The 18,386-nt window shown below is 26.3% G+C and overlaps 1 protein-coding gene and 1 long non-coding RNA gene across 2 annotated transcripts; both read left to right on the forward strand.

The window, feature by feature from the left end:
* Positions 1 to 3,922: 3,922 nt before the first annotated feature.
* LOC129611726 (uncharacterized) lies at positions 3,923 to 4,316 on the forward strand. Its single transcript, XR_008697183.1, has 2 exons — positions 3,923 to 4,063; positions 4,162 to 4,316. It is a non-coding gene; the product is annotated as an uncharacterized LOC129611726 (long non-coding RNA).
* A 10,440-nt stretch (positions 4,317 to 14,756) lies between these two features.
* On the forward strand, positions 14,757 to 18,318 carry LOC129611944 (aminopeptidase N-like). Its single transcript, XM_055525369.1, has 8 exons — positions 14,757 to 15,189; positions 15,337 to 15,397; positions 15,469 to 15,711; positions 15,813 to 16,323; positions 16,388 to 16,538; positions 16,915 to 17,446; positions 17,816 to 18,077; positions 18,160 to 18,318. The coding sequence occupies exons 1-8, from the start codon at positions 14,757 to 14,759 to the stop codon at positions 18,316 to 18,318; spliced, it is 2,352 nt and encodes a 783-aa protein (XP_055381344.1).
* Positions 18,319 to 18,386: the final 68 nt, after the last annotated feature.

Raw genomic sequence — 18,386 nt, forward strand, 5'->3', positions numbered from 1 at the left:
GCAGAATTAAAGAGAAATTACGAAGCTTTCATAGAGCGAGTTAACAGCGTTATATATTGTTGGAAATCTAATTCTCAATCTTTATTTTGACGAGATTTTGAATTTGATAACATTTTATAGTTTAATAGTACTTAAGCACTCGAGTACTTAAATTTTCTACATTAGATTAATACTCACCCGCTCTTCACAGAGCATTGTACGAAATTTTTTTCTCATATATTACTCATTTAGTACTTTCATTTGTTATCAATTATAGTAAGGGTTTTTCCATTTAGTATTTTTTGAATAATTCTACAATTAATATTATAGTTTTAAAATAAAAACAAGAATAATGATAAAAACTTTGAATATTCTTCTAATCTATTTAAAAAAATAGCGTCATATTAAAAATTATACTTAAGATTACGTACATTGCATTATCGTCAGACAAAATCAATATTGGCACAATCTAATATTGAATACGTGAGATAATTTTAAACTTGGAAAGCGCAATTTATAATTTGTATTGGCCACTTATCAATTCGATCTCAAAACATGATATTATTATAATATTAGCTGCCTTCTACATACAATAAGTTAAATGAATTCGAACACAATTCCTAAAATAAAATACAATAAATGAGTAAAACTTATAAGATTTATGATTAAATATACAATGGATTCGAAATTTATTATTAGAAGTTTCTACCGAAAAATAAACAATTTTGGCATTGCAATTGAATTTTGATTGTTTTGTTTTCAAAATGTTTTTGAAATCTTAACTATTATTTTAGAGGATTCGGCCACATTAGTCCTGTACTTATACCACAAATATTATAATATAATATTGATTATCACGCGATATTGATTAAAGGTTTTAAATTTTTTCACAATGGCTTGAAAATGAAGAAGTTTAACATTTTAAATTAATAATATTTAAAAAAATTTTCAATATCTCGTATAATTAAAAGAAGAAAAAATATTTAGATATTATTTTAATAATTACAATTTAGAACCTAATAAACCTCCATAAAATAATTAGGGAACAGCACCGTCATATCTCTTTTGTGTTTGATTTCATACTAATGAATTTTTAATTTACATTCAATGAATACGCAAATATTTTACTATTTTACCTTTTATCTTATATCGACAGACGTCTAAATCGTAGTTAAAATTACAAAATTATTAGAGGTGAAAAACCCAAATATCGCACTCAAATTTTCAATTTTTCTTTACTTAATAGCTTAATATTTATCAATTTGAAAAGGAATCTTTTGATGGCATTCAACTCGCTTGAAACGCTTAACAAATAAAAGAACTTTATGGAAAACAAAACCACGTAAATAAACATTTTTTATTATGAAAATTTTAAGATAAAATTCAATATTTTTTACTTTTCAGGGAATTGTTTCAATATTGCGTAGTAACCTATTGGATAAATTTTCTTGCTTTATCTTAAAAATAAGAAAATTCCAACAATAATTTTAGCTATTAACAATAACAATTTTTAATACGATAAGGCCCTATATACGCATTCTTGTATAGTAACAACATATAGGAAATTTATTTGTACAAATGGATTTTAATTCAAACATTTTGTTTATTTAATATAAATTTCTAAAGTTTTTATAATTATAATGAAAATAAGAAGATTTATAAAAATTGTTTTATGAAACAATAACAAAAACAAATTAACATTGAACAAGTTTAGTTCGATGAAGAATGAAAAACAATTATGGGATATCAAAAATTTGGATGGTGGAACTTATTTAATAAAAACAATATGTTTGAAATACATACGCTGTCTCTCGTACAGAGCCGGGATAAGTGCATCTGCAATGAAGGAAAGTGTAAACAATTACAAATTTTCATTCTATACATTGTAGTTCGCACTTACTTATATTTTGTAAAATTATTATGTTTTGCAAAAATTTTTGGCTTGTTTGGCCTGTATATTCCAATATTTACCACGCACGGCACCCCTGTGCTGTATTTACCACTTACGGCACATTTAATATTGCTTTATAAGGAATGAATTTAAGATTTCAGATGGAAATTAATTAAGGTCTTTGATATCAGTCAATTTTTGAAAGGTTGTCCAATTCAATTTCCAAAATTTTATGTTATAAAACCTAAAATTAAAATTTTGAATACCTTTTTAAGTTTTGAAATATCTTCATATATATATGTATGTGAATATCTACACCAAGAAATAAAAATATTATGAAGGCCTTTAATTTACTACTAAAATGAGTATAAATATTATTGAATCATGAGAGCAAATAATAATAATAATGATTGTTTCCCCACAAAAGAACTTCCAAATGGAAAAAACAAAAAAATATGAACTCATAAGTCGCAAATATTTAGACTTGTGAGTTTATTTTAAATAATTGACATTATTATGCCAGTTCGACATAAGGTTGTTGATTAGCATAATATAATATGATGGTTATAATCAATAATACTGCCATACTTATTCAATTTTTGGTATTGTAATTAAGGAACCTAATCTCGTTTCCTAACCTTGAGAGTATATCATCTTCATAAAATCAAATTGGATTGCCTTAAAATGTTTTGTCTTTATATTGTCTTGATAGTTTGAAAGTTTTGAAGTGACCCAACGAAAATGTTGTCATAGAATAAACATGGGAAAATCTATTTTCAAATTTAATTAACAAAAATTCGAAATTTAATTCGTACAATCAGGTCTTCCTCAAACATTATCATAATCCGAGTTGTCGTCAATTTTATTTAATTTCCAAATTTCCCGAAACAATTGATCTGTATTAGATTACAAATGCTAAAATACATATAAAAGTCTTCAAGATTCAAAAATCATGTTCTTGGATATTTTTATAGTATATATATAAGCCCATTCAACTTTAGTTCTACATTGAAGTAAGAAACTGTCTTAGTTGAAAAAGCAATTAGAAATTAATTAATTATTAAAACCATGAAACTACGATTCCTGCTATTCGCTTTGGTTGCTATTACTCTATATGTAATTGCTGAAAGTAAACCCACAACTAAGAAAGAATGCGTACCATATGGTAGCTATGTAAGTTTCGAAATATTTTTAGTTTAAATTAAGACTTCGCGTAAATTATAACCTCATAAATCTTTATAGTGCCAATATCAATGGGATTGCTGTTCTCATAACTGTTTCACATATATTAATAAATGTGCACACAAGAGACAACCAAATCTTAATGGTGTTCCAACATTAGATGCTCAAGACTTGGATTCCCCTAATATGAATACGGAAACGAAAACATTAGATGAACTAATAAAGGAAATTTTTGGATAAGATTTGGATTTTGGATAAGAGAATTTTTATTGAATTATAATTAGCTTAGATAGAATTAGCTTATAGGATTATAAATAAATTTGTAAAGCAAAAACAATATTGAGCGTTTGTTTATGACAAATGTTTTTTTTGGACATGAAAAATTAAATTTGCATATTCTCGGCGTACTAATTTAATTACTTTTATCACTCTTTATGCGTTGATTTTAACCTGATTCTCTATAATGTAATTGAAACACAACTTAGCGTTCAAAGTTAAACGCACGCGATATGAGCACATTCATTAAACTTACAAAATTGAGTACAATATTGTCATTTCGGTATGTTCCAAATTATCTCTTACGAGTATCTGTCAGAGTTCGGCATTACCAAATATTCTTTGACGTACTACAAGAATGTGCGAGGTAGACTTACATTTAAACAATAATGAAGTTATTAATTTGGAGCAATTACTTGGAAAATGTTGAAACAATTACTATGAAAATTTTTTTTTGTAAACTCAGTCGAATAAATTTAATAATTTTATTTTTAAAGAATTCTTTCTAATTTGGCAATTCCTTTTTAAGAATTCTAATATAATTAACTAGTGTATATAAAATGAAGAAAAAAATTTCCAGAGTTTTGTAAGATTATTAAATTTGAAGCGATTCGTTGTGTCTGAAATTAATTCAAAATGAAGTTTTTCAACTTATTTTTCGGTGTAATTGCTGCTATCTTATTTGTATTTGCAGGAGTCAATGCAAGTGACAGTTGCCTTGAACGTGGCAGTACAGTAAGGAATTCTAAATATCTAGATAACATTATTTGCACTAATTAACAATTTTTTTTTACATTCAGTATTGAAAATTCTTTAAATTTGTTTATTTTTAGTGTGAGAGTGACTCAGACTGTTGTTCTAATTTCTGCTTGTCTTTCACTCATTCATGTGTTGGCGATGACTCTAAATAAAAATTCGACCAATGTAATTGTAATCAAATTAATTAATTAATTAAAAATTTTGAACATTAAAAATTATTGTTTCATTATTTTCTTAGTAAATATTTTTTAGATAAAAATTGCGAATTTAATTTTAGTTTCACTTCTGGATTTTGCTGGAGTATATCTTCGCTTTGTAGTTTAACAATTCAAACGAGCTTGTTTTCCAATCTTTGTGTATGCTTATTGTAGTTTTACGATTTTATTGATGTGCTAAGGTTATTGTGCTTCAATTTTGGATATTGTAAAATTTATTTTTCTAAAAAAACGAAAAAATCTTTCCAATAAAATCAACTTGATTTTGTTAACAATTGCAATGGTTTCCGAGCAATATAAAATAGAGAAATCGTTTGAAAATTGAATAAAAAAATTGTCTATTATTGAAATTTCAAAGACTCGTATATATTGTGCTTTAAATGTCTTAAAAAATACTTATACTTCTTATAAAAATGCTTTCAGCCACTAGTATCAAAAATTTCTATAAAATCTTCCGAAATAAAAATAAATGAGCTTCTAGCTTCTATAGGTATATTGAAAAGCACACTTCATTTATAAAACTCAAATTATTAAAATCTAAGATTTTTATTAATCTGTGATGTTGAGAATTGTAATGATTTTATATATAAATATAAATCTATTTAATTTACATTCGTACAAGTATTATCATGGAGACTGGAAGATGTAAATTTTTTTCCAAGACCGAATTTTATACTTCCCCTGGATGTATGCAACAAGTTTTTATGTACATAATTTTACCAATTTTGTTGCATACGACTAGGGTAATAGAAACGAAATATTTAATAATTAGAAAAGCGCTTAAGGATATGTTCAGCACACTTAAAAATTTAGAGCACAAGGGAGATTCAAAAAAAGGAAAATAACTCAAAAGTTTTCAAATACGAGAAATAACTCGTAAATAAAACAGATTGAAATATACAAAATTATTAAGAGTTCAGTCTTCCCCATTTTGCTTTTCTTTATACCCGTACAAACGTATGTTCGAAGGCTATACTAAATTTGCCTTACCGTTTGTAACGCTAAGAATAATGATATAGACTCAAGTGTGTGTCAACCCTGGGCTCTAAATACTGGAATGGGCGAGTCAGAGTCGGCTATTGGGAAAATTGCCCGGACTTTTCTCCCTTCCTTATAAAAAAATGAATATTTCCCTTGAGACCGAGGGGCTAGAAGTAGGCCAAATTTGTTCAGAATGCTAGCGGGTGTGTTTGCTAGACACTGTCTCTCAATGGTGCCCCTGAAGAGAATGGACAAGGCGGAGAGCGGGAGCTGCTATCGCTGCTTGGAAGAATACGAAATGGTGGAGAAGTTATTGTGTGAATGCGAGTTGGTAGGTCGCTAACAAACGGGATGTTTCAAAAGAGCTTATGTCAACCCAAATTGTGTCACAAAGTGACACAGGAAGGGAACTTTTACTTATATAAGCATATAAATATTAAACAATATGGAAATATAAAAAGAATTGCAATTTTCATAGAGCCAAAGTATTTTTAAGATTTTTCAAATGTAGATTTACCAAATATTTTTCCGGGAATAATCGACACAACACACGATTGAAGTTTTTTCTAATATGCTTGCAACATTTTTCGTACGATGCCCATAATAACAGTACCCGTTTTCGTTTAAATAAATTAGTTAATTATCAGGATTTTTTTAATCTGTGGCATTGAAAAATAAAACAAACTGATTAACAACATTTTTATTTAATGAGCTGCTTTTGGTTTTATTTATGTGTGTCTGTTTATCAATAAATAAACTTCAAGCCAAAAATAAGTATTTAAAATAAATATTTTTTTTCGAAAGCCTTAAATTCCAGACATCAATTCACTGTATTGGAACAAACTTTCCAAGAAAAAAAATGAAGTTAATTCAATCAAAGAACAGAAGAAAAGTTAGACAACTAATATGAACATTTTGTCAAATATTCTGGTTTTTGTAGCTATCTTTTGCTTACTTCTTCAAAGAAAAACGACTAATGCTAAGAGATGTGGTATCAGAGAGAAAGAGATGAGAGATATCAGGAATATGTAAGCATGAAATTTGTCCATTTATTTCTTAATTATTGATGGTAATTACTTTTGTGTTAAATTTTTAGTTGGCTTGGTCAGTTTGGAGATAATTGAAACAAGTTTTACTTGTGGAATTTAATACTTGAACTGAAAAATAGCATAAAATTTTGGCAGGAATTTTAGATATAGTTGCAGTTTATTGAGCCTCTAATTATTCTCTAATGAACTTATTTATACTTTTTTATAAAATCCTACAATCAATGCCCTTTTGTATAAAAACTTAGATGAAAATTTTATTTCAATTACATAGTTACCCACGTGATTCATAACGTTATCACATTTTTTTTTCCTTTTTTTTTTTTTGCAAAAAATATTCAATGTTATCTTTATGATCACCTGCTGTTTTATTTTACACAAAATAACATATCTGAAAATATACAAAAACATTACGTAATATGGACATGTGTACCTTCATACATGTAAACAATAGACACTGTGTCTGCGCAAAATTATTCTAATGATTCATTATTATTCAATTGATTAAATAAATAAAAGCACGCACGTCTGTAACCTAATTTTCTAAATAAATTGTAAAAAAAATGTAGTGTTCGCGAGATCAATTAATTAAACGTGTACATCATACATTTGAAGCTCGTAATATATATGTATTAGGATGTACATATATTCGAAAGTTTAAAATCTAGATTTATGATTACGAATATTTTGCATCAAATTAAAAATGACTAATCATTCTGTGGGTACAAATTGCATTTTACATAACTATAACTAAAATATTAGGCGCTATCAAATAATTTCTAATCCATACTAGTACTAATGAAAGAAAAAGCTATTGTGTAATTCTCTCTTAAGAGCTACAAAATTCTCTCATTTTAATTAAAAACAAAATTATCTTTGTATAGAAATTACCAATTTAAAACTTTTACAACTTCAAGGCTTTTGCAGATTCGTGCAATGTCATTGACGTAAGTAAGAATTTGAAGAAAAAAAAACGTCTTAATTTAATTAAAATTTGGAACTTGTTTTTTTCACAATTACCTTATTTGTAACTGGAGAAGATTTTTTTTTTTTTAACCGAATCAGAACTAATTTATGCCACTTCTTTTGTTACGAGATATTTAATTTGCACCAATTTCTAAAATATCAATCAAATTCTCGGAATCTTCTTATTTAAAACCTTAAGAAATATTCATAAAATTTAGAATAAGAATAGTATTTCGTGATTACTAATCGAAATTCCTATAACTGCGTGAACACTAGAGTACTTTAGCGATTATTTTTAACAATATTTTTTAATGGCTTTTATGAAAATTACCTTGCAAAAAATTGATAAAAACAATTTTTCATTTTCTTTATTTTAAAATTATGAAGTGTGTGTGTGAGTGTGTAGCTTCTGTTTCATACTAAATGCAAGTCGTCATTCGCTCTTCGAGTTATCAGTAGCAAAAAAAAAACATTTTTTGTTTTTGTACTTTTTTTTTATCAAATCAAACATAGCAGAAAAAAATTGTATTTAAGGGAAAATTTGGAATAAAAAATGGTTAATTTAAAATTTTACACCATCATATTTGGATAGGCGTTTAAAATTAGGCGTTTAACAATTTAAAATTATAATTATAAATAAGAAAAGTTTTAAAATGAAAATTTTAATGAAAATAATTGTGCTTGTTGCAATATGCTGCCTAATTGTTGAAAGTAAATCAGTTGGTGGAAGAGAGTGTACTGCAAAAGGACAATATGTAAGTAAACCAAATTTTAACGCAATCCTGTATCAAAGACAATGGCAATATTTGGATCTAATAAAAAATTAAATGTTATATTAAACTCTTTAGTGCCAAAATCATTGGGAGTGCTGTTCAAATTCTTGTATGAGCTATTTATGGAAATGTGTTGGTGAAGATAAAAATGAAACTTATCGTCCTCCAATATTTTTACCGCCACATGTCAGTGCTGCTGACCGACCAAGTGTAACACTAGAAGAGTTGTTAAATAATGTGTTTGGACAGAATTAAATCTAAAAATGAAATTGTATAAAATTATTATAAATTTTTTTTCTTTTAATTTGTATTGTTATTGTTTTATAAATATGAGAACTTAAGTAATTTATATTAAATAAAAAGTAAAATACAACGAACGAGATCACATAAATTTTTCAATATTTATTAATAGAAACGGTATGTTATGAGTATATTAATTAGATTAGACCACTGACCAGTTAGTTGCACTTATTAGAACTGTGTTATCTTGGTAGTACATGAGTAGTATTAATAAACCACTTGCGACTCCAAAAATTCGACATAGAAAGTGTTCTGCCACTTGTCTTATATAGCACAGTTTACAAAAATGTTTAGCAGGTAGTCGCAGTTTTTAATTTGCGTATATTGCAATTGAGGTCACAGAAATAATGCTATTACTAAATTTAATTTCACTTCGTTGTTTTTATGTCAAGAATCTGAAGAAGCAGATAAGATAACGTGTAATATTTAACATGGACATTGACACAATTTAATAAACAATAAGTATTTCCAATTTTACCTTCAAGGTTACAGCTTTCAGTTATTTCTAATTGATACTTATTGTCTATTGGTATAGGTCATAGGACATGAACACATACACATGAAACCTTGGTACATGAAAGTGAAGATAGTAAAATGAAGACGCTATAAAATGCCTGCCCATAAAAAGATTAGATAAGCTTCAATTGTTTTTGCGTTATTCTAATTTTATGAACGCAATAACATAGATCAAAAAAAATTCAGTAGTTTTTAAAAACAAATCTTCAATGTTATGCTAGAAATCAAGAATATCGTCATACTAATTTTTTTATTAATACTACCAGCTTTACAACAATTTGCTGTAGTAGAGGAGCTAAGCAAACAAAAATTATATACTTAAATTTACACAAAATATCCGTACATACATAATATTGCTTAACCTTAACTGAAATTTCAATAATTTCTCTTCAAAAGTTTTGTGACATACAGGTAAAATTAAAATGTAAATTTTCACATACTTAGGTGTACTTTGAAGCCAAAAATTTATTGAATTTTATTTATTCCCTTCTTATTTTATTAAACGTGACTTAAAATGTCATTATTGTTTTATTTTTTCAAAAAAGGAAAAAATAATTAAATACTAAAAAATCACTTTTTCTTTGTCTAACCTCCTCATATCACGTAATGTGGGGGACAATACCATTGAGTCACTAAATCCAATCATTTATTTTACAAAAATAAAATGAAGGAATTGCAAATTAATAATATTTGTAAGTACCCAATCCAATAGCTCTATTAACTGTAGATTTTGCGATCAACTCCGTCACTAATTTCGTACAGCAAAATAAATTATAAGGAACCTAGAATTTTCATCATTGCATCAGTTCTATATTAGACATATTACTACAATATATCACATATTTTTTTAAACTGTTCGGCAACAATCGCTGTTATAAAAAAGCTTAAAAATTCAAAAATATGAAAGCTTTTATAACAAAAATGTTATTGAAACATTGTTGTACTTAAATTGCCGTACGAAAACTTAATAATTTCCTTAATCAAAAATTTTTTTTTAAATTTTCCTGGTCAAAAACCAGTAGCCTGGTCTGAAATTGTATGCATGTTTCGATAAAAGCTTTTGCTTTCGTTGAATTAGAGCTTCTGAAAACGGTTAATCTTATAAGAGCTTTGAAAGTTTTCAAAATAAAAACAATATGGAACATTAAATACTTACAAAATACTTTTAAAATTGAATACAAAGTGTAAAAGGATACAAAGCGGTCCAAAGTGTGTTTAAGAGTATTTTTTCATAAGAGAAAAGTTTCCAATTTTAACAGCTGTTTCAATATTATTTTTTGATTAAATTAAAGAAATAAGTAAAACGTGACAGTATAATTTTTGGATAAGAATCCGATTCCCATTCCTCTGTTAAGGTATCCGTTGGAAAAATGAAGGAGTAGGCTGCTAGGACACAAATTTAGATGTATGTAAAGAGTATCGAATAGGCAATTTTTAATAATAGTCATTCTGAATAATTTTAAGAAAGGCGACATGCAAATATTTAAAGAGCTTGTTCTAAACATCACAATATTTCTCAAAAGGTGCTTTAAAAATATGTAACTAAATATTTGCTACGTGAACAATTTTGTTCTAAATAATTGCGGGTTTCACAGAAGCTTTAATGATAATACCTTTGCATACAGTAAATAATTGGTAAAAATAACAATTCTTTAAAAAAAACTTGTTTTAGAATTAAAAATTTCAAGTTCTCTTTGAATGCATATGTATAACATGCCTACCAATATTGATTTGGAATTTTAATCTTTTGAATTATTTTTAAATTATTTTAAATATTTTATATAGCATAAAAATTACGCAAATTGCATCATCACTTTATTTTATAATTAATGTGCATATATCTACATATATATGTATGTACATACATTTTAACATATATATTACGTATTGTAAAGGCATTAAAATATTAAAAAATTCATGAGTATGCTTTATTAATTGCATACGCTAGACATGACTATCTGAAAAATGTCAATCAATGAAAGAGTAAAATAATTGGACAATCATCGGGCAAAAGTTGTATTTATTAAAATGAAATTTAAACTGTGTGCACTTTATTATTAATTTTTTTATTATTGAAATTATAAATTTTTCGAATTATGATTATTTTAGTTAGATTACATATTTTTGTTCTAGTTAGATTTGATTAATAATTCTAAAATTCAAATTCAATTTAAAAGTCGAAATTCTTTTGTATTTGTTACAATATGTAAATAATTGACGATATTTCAGCACCAAATGGTTCTAAGATCTTGATCTCTCTAAATTGTTCAAAAAATTTGCTCACTTCTGCTCATATTTATGTATAGGATTGCCCCTTTACAGTGTTATGATAGTTATTTTTTTTTTCTTTTCGTGTCGTTTTTTTTCTGTTCTTACTCGATCATATTAAAACATTTTTAATTCATTTTATTGATAATATTTTATTCTGAATCAAACGAGATTACTATTAGATTGAAGTAGTTTCATACAAATCAGTGAATTAATATGCAATCAATCGTAAAATAATTAGCAAGCATTTTTTTGCAAATACTCGTCGTTTTTTTTTCTAAAATTAATTTGTAAATTTTTTTTTTTGCAAAATCATTTTTTTTGTCTTAAACTAAATTTTTCCTGAAAAGTTAAATTGAGTTCATTATATTTTATTTAATATTTTAAGAAATTTATAAGAATTTTTTTGTTTCTGTAAAATTATTGTTTAATTTAATAAATTATTAAAGAAAGATGAAAATAGTGGCAGTGATTTTCTACATTTTAATAATTATTTGTTCATCAACAACACAAAGTTGTCATAGTGCTGGTGACGTTGTAAGTATTACTACATACTTTCTATTTAATTTGTTTAAAGTGTAAATACAAATTAATAACAAATAAATTTAGTTTAAATATAAAATCTTCATTATGGGCAAAACTATTCCTTATTTTGTTAAATTTTTCAAAAATGAAAATATTTAACTATTTATAAATTTAGTTATCAACATAATAAATAATATGTTTTATATTTATAATGCGCAATAGTAATATGTGTATACAAAACAAAAAATATATAACACGTGAATTATGTGGAACATAAATTGATCACATACAATACAGTAGACGGTAAAATTATAAAAACAAACTAGCTAGATTCATTTACAATAATTTCTGATGATTGAAATAATCACAACAATTATTGCCATTATACAAGTGAATTAATAAATTTATAAATTATAACCTTATTGTGACCCTTTATAAAGAAATATACGCACATCAATTTTTTTTATACATTTATAAAGAAAAAATTTATGTCACATCCTAGTGCTCACTTTTCACATTTGACAGAAAGGCAAAATATTTTTGGCAATAAAATATTTTGCGTTTCAAGCGCTTTGTTTTGTTATTAAATGTACATACAAATTTATTATTTTCTCAGCAATTTTAATCCAACATCGAAATATAATATATCTAGCTTTGAAATCTATGCACCACCACTCCTTTTATAGTGAATATCTATGTATTTATGTGAGATACCCACAATATTACAGGACTTCTTCTTGATTCTGATTAATACATGGATTATATTATGTTTAAAAAATTTGCCTGTTATTATGAAAAAAATTTGGCAACGTTAAATTTCTAATATAGTTACTATATGTTTGAAGAAAAAATTGTAATGTGTGAGGAGTTTCGGATGGAACTATAAGGACACCTATTTTACAGTATTGTATTTTAAATTGAAATATAAAAAATGTTCATTAAACATTGAATTATTAGACATAAATTAAGTCATATAATGTGTTCACACTAAATTCATTTTTTATAATTTGCCAATAATCTTAAAATAAATTGCTCATTTTTTTAAATTAAATATTTTTTAGATCTACATATATATTTATTAATTAATTTCAATTTTAAAAAATAAATTTAACAAATAAAAATTGTGATATAAAACACAATATATTTGGAAAAGTTTGAAAATAATTTAGACAAATCAGGCAACTCAACTAGTAACAGGAAATAAAAATTGTCAAATCAATAAAATGTCAAACTCCACTCATAAAAAAGCTACAAAAATTGAGATTTTCGTTTAAAAACATTCGTTATATTTGCAAAATCACTCAAATATTGAGTAATTTTTTTTTCTTCGGCCTTATTTTATGAAACATTTTTGAGTTCGAAATTTATTGAAAAATTTTTCAAAAGTACCATTTTATAACAAAATTTTTTCACTATTAAAATTTTTTTAATTTCCAATTTAATTAAATTATTATTGTTTTCTCTTTTTTTTTTAGTGTAATTCTGGTACATGTTGTACAGGGCTTTTATGTATAAGGCTTAGTAAAAATTCGCATCATAAATGTTTGGACCGAAGGATACTTCCAATCAAATATTGAAATTTTAAAATTTTATAGTCCATCAAAAATAATTTTTCATTATTTCATTAATTTTATTTTTTAAATTAAATTGTATAATTAAACAAGCATAGTATTTAATCAAAATAGTATTTATTTTAAAATTTTTTTTTTAAATAGTTTGTTAAACAAAAGTATGTTTGCGCTAGCATGTTAGTAGTTATGACAGCGCTAATGTCATTTATTTATGTAGTTACTCGCATATTGTCAAAGTGTTTTATAAATGTAAATAGTTAAATAATTAAAATAATTATAAATAAATCTTTAATTTTTGTCTTTTCTTTATTAAAATATTGTTTTATATTTTTGGGATTGGATTTGTTGACCTTGCCAGGATATGCAAATTAAAATTATTTAAATTATAATTAAACTTAATAATATAAATTTTTTGCAATCTAATCGAATTTAATCTAATTTTTTCGTTGCACAAATTTGATTTCAATCTCTTTGTTCTCTATTGTGCTCCCGAAATAAAGTTATAATTTGTATATTCTACTTTCAACCGTACTTGTATTTCAATATAATATATAGTTATACCCCTGCGAACTTAAGTTATTTTAATTTCGGGTATTATAAGTTTGTCATACCGTTTGTAGTGCTCAGAATTAATTGTCTGAGATATTTGTATAAATATATAAGGTTTTTATCAGAATCGAATTCCGAGTTGATTAAGCCATGAATGTCCGTCCGTCTACCAGACCATCTCAGGTATACCTTAAAAACTAACTGAGTTAAAATCACCAAATTTCCAAAATAGTTCATTATATTAAAGGCCAGAAACCTATTCAAATTTAATGTGACCTAGAACAGGTAGTTCTCCAGGTACCTGTCATCATCACCGGATTGCCCACATATGCAAGATAAGTTTCGGAACTATCTCATATGCAAAGGGCGCCGAAAAATATAGAAGGATGGAGGGCAAATTTTAGGAACCGCTAAGGATGCCGAGCAAGGCAGGATTGGACCTGCCTGCCAAACACTTCAAAAAAAATGCTCAGAAAACTATTTAAGCTGTTGTATTGAAATTTCGCCCTGACTTATATACTATATTTATAAATGTCCTTAAAATTACGCGATGAAATTGTAATTTCGAACAAACGGTTATATCATTAGGGCCATACATCTTCAAAGATTATGTAATAATATTCAACAAATATTTAAACTACAGATCTAAATTCAGCACAAATATAAAAATAACATACTAATAAAAGACAATAAAAAATCAACGAAACCAAAAAATCAAATGAAACGATCAACTTTACCTATTGTCTTTTTAACGTATATGGGTTTATGTTAATAGACTCTTATATAAATTATGCTCGAATAAAAAATAATTTTTATAAGAAAAAAGGAAAAGCGCCCAAAAAAAAAATAATTTTTCGAAGAGATAAGCTTATATGATTACCCTAAGCTCCAATATAATTTTCGAAGATTAATCTATTTTACTAGAGCTGTTTGTATTAATCTAGTTATTAGTTACGAAAATGTTTTCATTAATTAAACATCTTCTGGTTTGCTTGGAAATTCTAATAATTTGTCAAATAATTTCAATAAGTAATGGACAAGAAATTATCAAAATTACCAAAAATGAGAATGCTATTGACAATAATATTACTTTAAGTGATAATAATGAAAACGTTAATTATGACGTTAACATTAAGCACAACATTACGAATCAGAATCAAACAACAGCTGCTGATAAGAATTTTATCGACCAAATAACATTTCGTCTGCCGAACAATACAATACCACTGTTATATGATTTGTATTTTAATTTCAGTAGCAATTATACAAATAATGAGGAAACGAATTTTACAGGGCATACAAATATAAAAGTTCTGGTAATAGAATCAACCCGTTACATTGTGTTGAGTGCAAAAGGATTAATGAATTTTAAGGTGCATGTAACACATTTGAGTGATAATGTCTCAAATAACCATACTAAAATCGAAAATATTCAATATAAAGTCGATAATGAAAAAAATTTTTTAATAATATTTACGAAAAATTTCGATTATCTATTCAAAAAAAGTAACCATTATATAATTCACATTAAATACATAGGTTTGCTGCAGAATAATAAAAAGACAGGACTTTATTTCGTTGCTACTGACGAGTCAGTTATGTAATAAAAATAATTTTTATATTGTTAAAATTTTAATTTTTTAATAATGAATTATTTTTCTGTAATTTTAGATCAACTATTGATACAGATATTTTAACAACTGGTAAAGGTAGGATAGTCACAAATTTACAATTTGAACCAAGTTATGGCAAACCAGTAGTACTAACATACTTTGAACCAACTTATGCCAAAACAGCATTTCCATGTTTCGATGAACCTTTTTTTAAAGCGAAATTTGTTGTTCAGCTAACTTATTCTAGTGATTATCGTGCCATTTCCAACACTCCAATTGAATTCGATTATGTAATAGAAAAGTAAGTCGATATTGTTATAACCAGTTTAACAAAGTTTTAAGAAATTCATTGCAATTAACGATATGAATAATTTTTGAATTTGCATTCAATTTTGTGATTAGTTCAGACCAAGACACTTCTCCAACAAGAACAACAAAATTTATGGAATCACCATTAATGTCATCTTATCAACTAGCTTTTGTTTTACACCCTAATCATTCACATGTTTCAATAGAACGAAATAATATAACATATTCGCTATATTACACTGATTATGAGGCAAAGACGAAAAATGTCGAAATATTAAGGCATACAGTAAAGGAGGTAGCTCGTATTATGTCGAGTTTAGAAGAACTCTTTGAAATACCTTTCCCTTTACCAAAAATGGATATGATAGGCGTTCCAAAAACAACAGGCTTGGCTATCGAAAATTGGGGTCTTCTAATATTTAATCAAGAAAAAGCTTTTTTGGATATAACCTGTAAAACTATTGAAGACCATTATAGAACAGTTATATTTACCCATGAGCTGGTTCATCAATGGTTTGGAAATTTAGTAACAACACAATGGTGGTCAACAACATGGTTAAATGAAGGTTTTGCGTCACATTATGGAATTTTTTTAGCAATGAAGGTAGAAACACATTGAATTTAAAATATTTTGATATTGAAAAATGTGTTAAATTTTTTGTTAATAGCTTTTTCCAGAATGCGGGATATCCCAGGACTATGCGCATTTAGACATGAGGTTATTGAAATTCCATGTAACTAATAAACATCCTATCTCAAACTATGTCGAAACTGATGATGAAATTTTAGCAAATTTTAGTCCTACATCTTATAACCAAGGTAAAAGTTTGAATGGTTAAGTAAATTTGGTTTTACAGTTTTTTATTTTAGCTGGACAAATCATTGCAATGTGGGAGAATTGCTTAACAAAGGAAGTTTTCATAAGCGGATTAAAAAATTTTTTGCGAAACATGTAAGTAGGTGGTCTATAAAGCCATTCATTACTCGGTTTGGGTCAACTAAAACTTATTTCTTAAGTTTTTGCTTACATAGTTTGTTGTAAGAAGAAATTGGTTATTGAAAGACTCAGTCATAACTTCATATATTTTTAGGCAATATTCAACTGCTACAGAGGATGATCTTTTTTCACATTTGGAAGAAATCGCTTTAGTACGCAATATTACAATTTTTAAACAAAATTCTGTTTTAATGAAAGATTTTTTTAAAACCTGGGCTCATAATTTTGATGTTCCTGAAGTAACAGTAATTAGAAATTATAAAACAAATGAAATCATTTTAAAACAATCTTCAATGACAAAAAATTCTTCAGATCTATGGTATATACCATTGAATTTCGCAACAGCTACACAATTTAATTTTAGTGATACACATTTTACTTACATAATGAATGCAACCGATGACTCCGTAAAAGTAGATGCAGAGGTAGATTTAAATCTCAATTTAAAAGAGAGTGATTGGCTGTTTGTAAACAAGAAAGGAATTGGTTCCTACTCAGTGAAATATGATAAAGCTAATTGGTTACTCTTAGCCAAAACACTTCAACAAAATTATGAAGTTTTTGATTCAAGTAGCAGAATTTTTATTTTAATAGATGTACTTACCTATTTGCGAAAAGCTGATTTCGATGAAAATTTTGATATGGAAGTTGTATTGGAAATTTTGTCTTATCTTGAGTTTGAAAAGGATATAGCAGTTTGGTATCACGTTCAATATTGGTTGATCAACGGGTTTTCTCATCTTAAAAAGTCCTTCTTCGGAAATATGATTGAAACGTTCTTAAAACAGCAAACCGAATGGATTTCTGAGCAAATATTAATAAAGAAATCAATTAAAAATGCAATGATTAATGATATAAAAACTGTTATACTTCATCTTTCTTGTTCTCTGAAATTTAATCAATCTATAAAAAATTCATATGAAGAATTACAGGAAAGCTTGAAGCAATTCGTTATTGATGTTAATGCTACCGAAATATATGGTTACATATTTGAAACATGCCCCTGCGGCGGAGTTTTACTTGCAAATAAAACCGAAAAAAATGAAATAATAAGGATTGCACAAAACATATCAAATATCTTATTATTTTATTTATTCAGAAACACATATTGTACTGATGACATTGAGTTTGCAAATGAAATTGTTAAAATTATTATAAACCGATTAAGTTCTAATGAAGAAGAAGATTTTATGTATATTATCTTACAAAATTTTCTTGGTCCTGATGCATCTCCATCATGGAATTTAGTAATAGACAATATTGAAAGCAATTTTGAAAAAATGATGCAAAATGAAGATGCATTTGAAGAAATATTAGAAACTATAGTTGCGATGCCTTACACCCCCGAATATGAGAAGAAGGTGGGTATTATTAGATTATGCATATATTACGGCTCTTAGTAATAAGTTCCAATCAAGTAAACTAAATAAAATTTACTTTTAGATTGATAAAATTATTCAAAGATATCAGAAAGAAAAAACATCAGAAAGTGAAGTCATATTGGACAGATCGACAACACAAATTTCAAAATACAGAAAATATGAAAAACAAGTTTCCGTTTGGTTAACCAATTATTTCCATAATAATGAAAACCGTTTATAATTTTATCATAAATTTTTAAAACAATTCTGTTATTCTTGAGAAAAAAATAATTCTTTTATAATTTTAAG

This window comes from Condylostylus longicornis, unplaced genomic scaffold (assembly GCF_029603195.1).
Source record: "Condylostylus longicornis isolate FDR11 unplaced genomic scaffold, ASM2960319v2 ptg000055l, whole genome shotgun sequence".
Classification (NCBI taxonomy): Eukaryota; Metazoa; Arthropoda; class Insecta; order Diptera; family Dolichopodidae; genus Condylostylus; species Condylostylus longicornis.

Excerpts from the sequence above, each read along its gene's own strand:
- LOC129611944 (XM_055525369.1), top strand. The coding sequence starts at position 14,757 with ATGTTTTCATTAATTAAACATCTTCTGGTTTGCTTGGAAATTCTAATA. Across the intron at positions 16,324-16,387 it reads GAATTTTTTTAGCAATGAAG|CTTTTTCCAGAATGCGGGAT; the intron begins GTAGAAACACAT and ends TTTTGTTAATAG. Across the intron at positions 17,447-17,815 it reads CAATATTGGTTGATCAACGG|AAACACATATTGTACTGATG; the intron begins GTTTTCTCATCT and ends TTATTTATTCAG.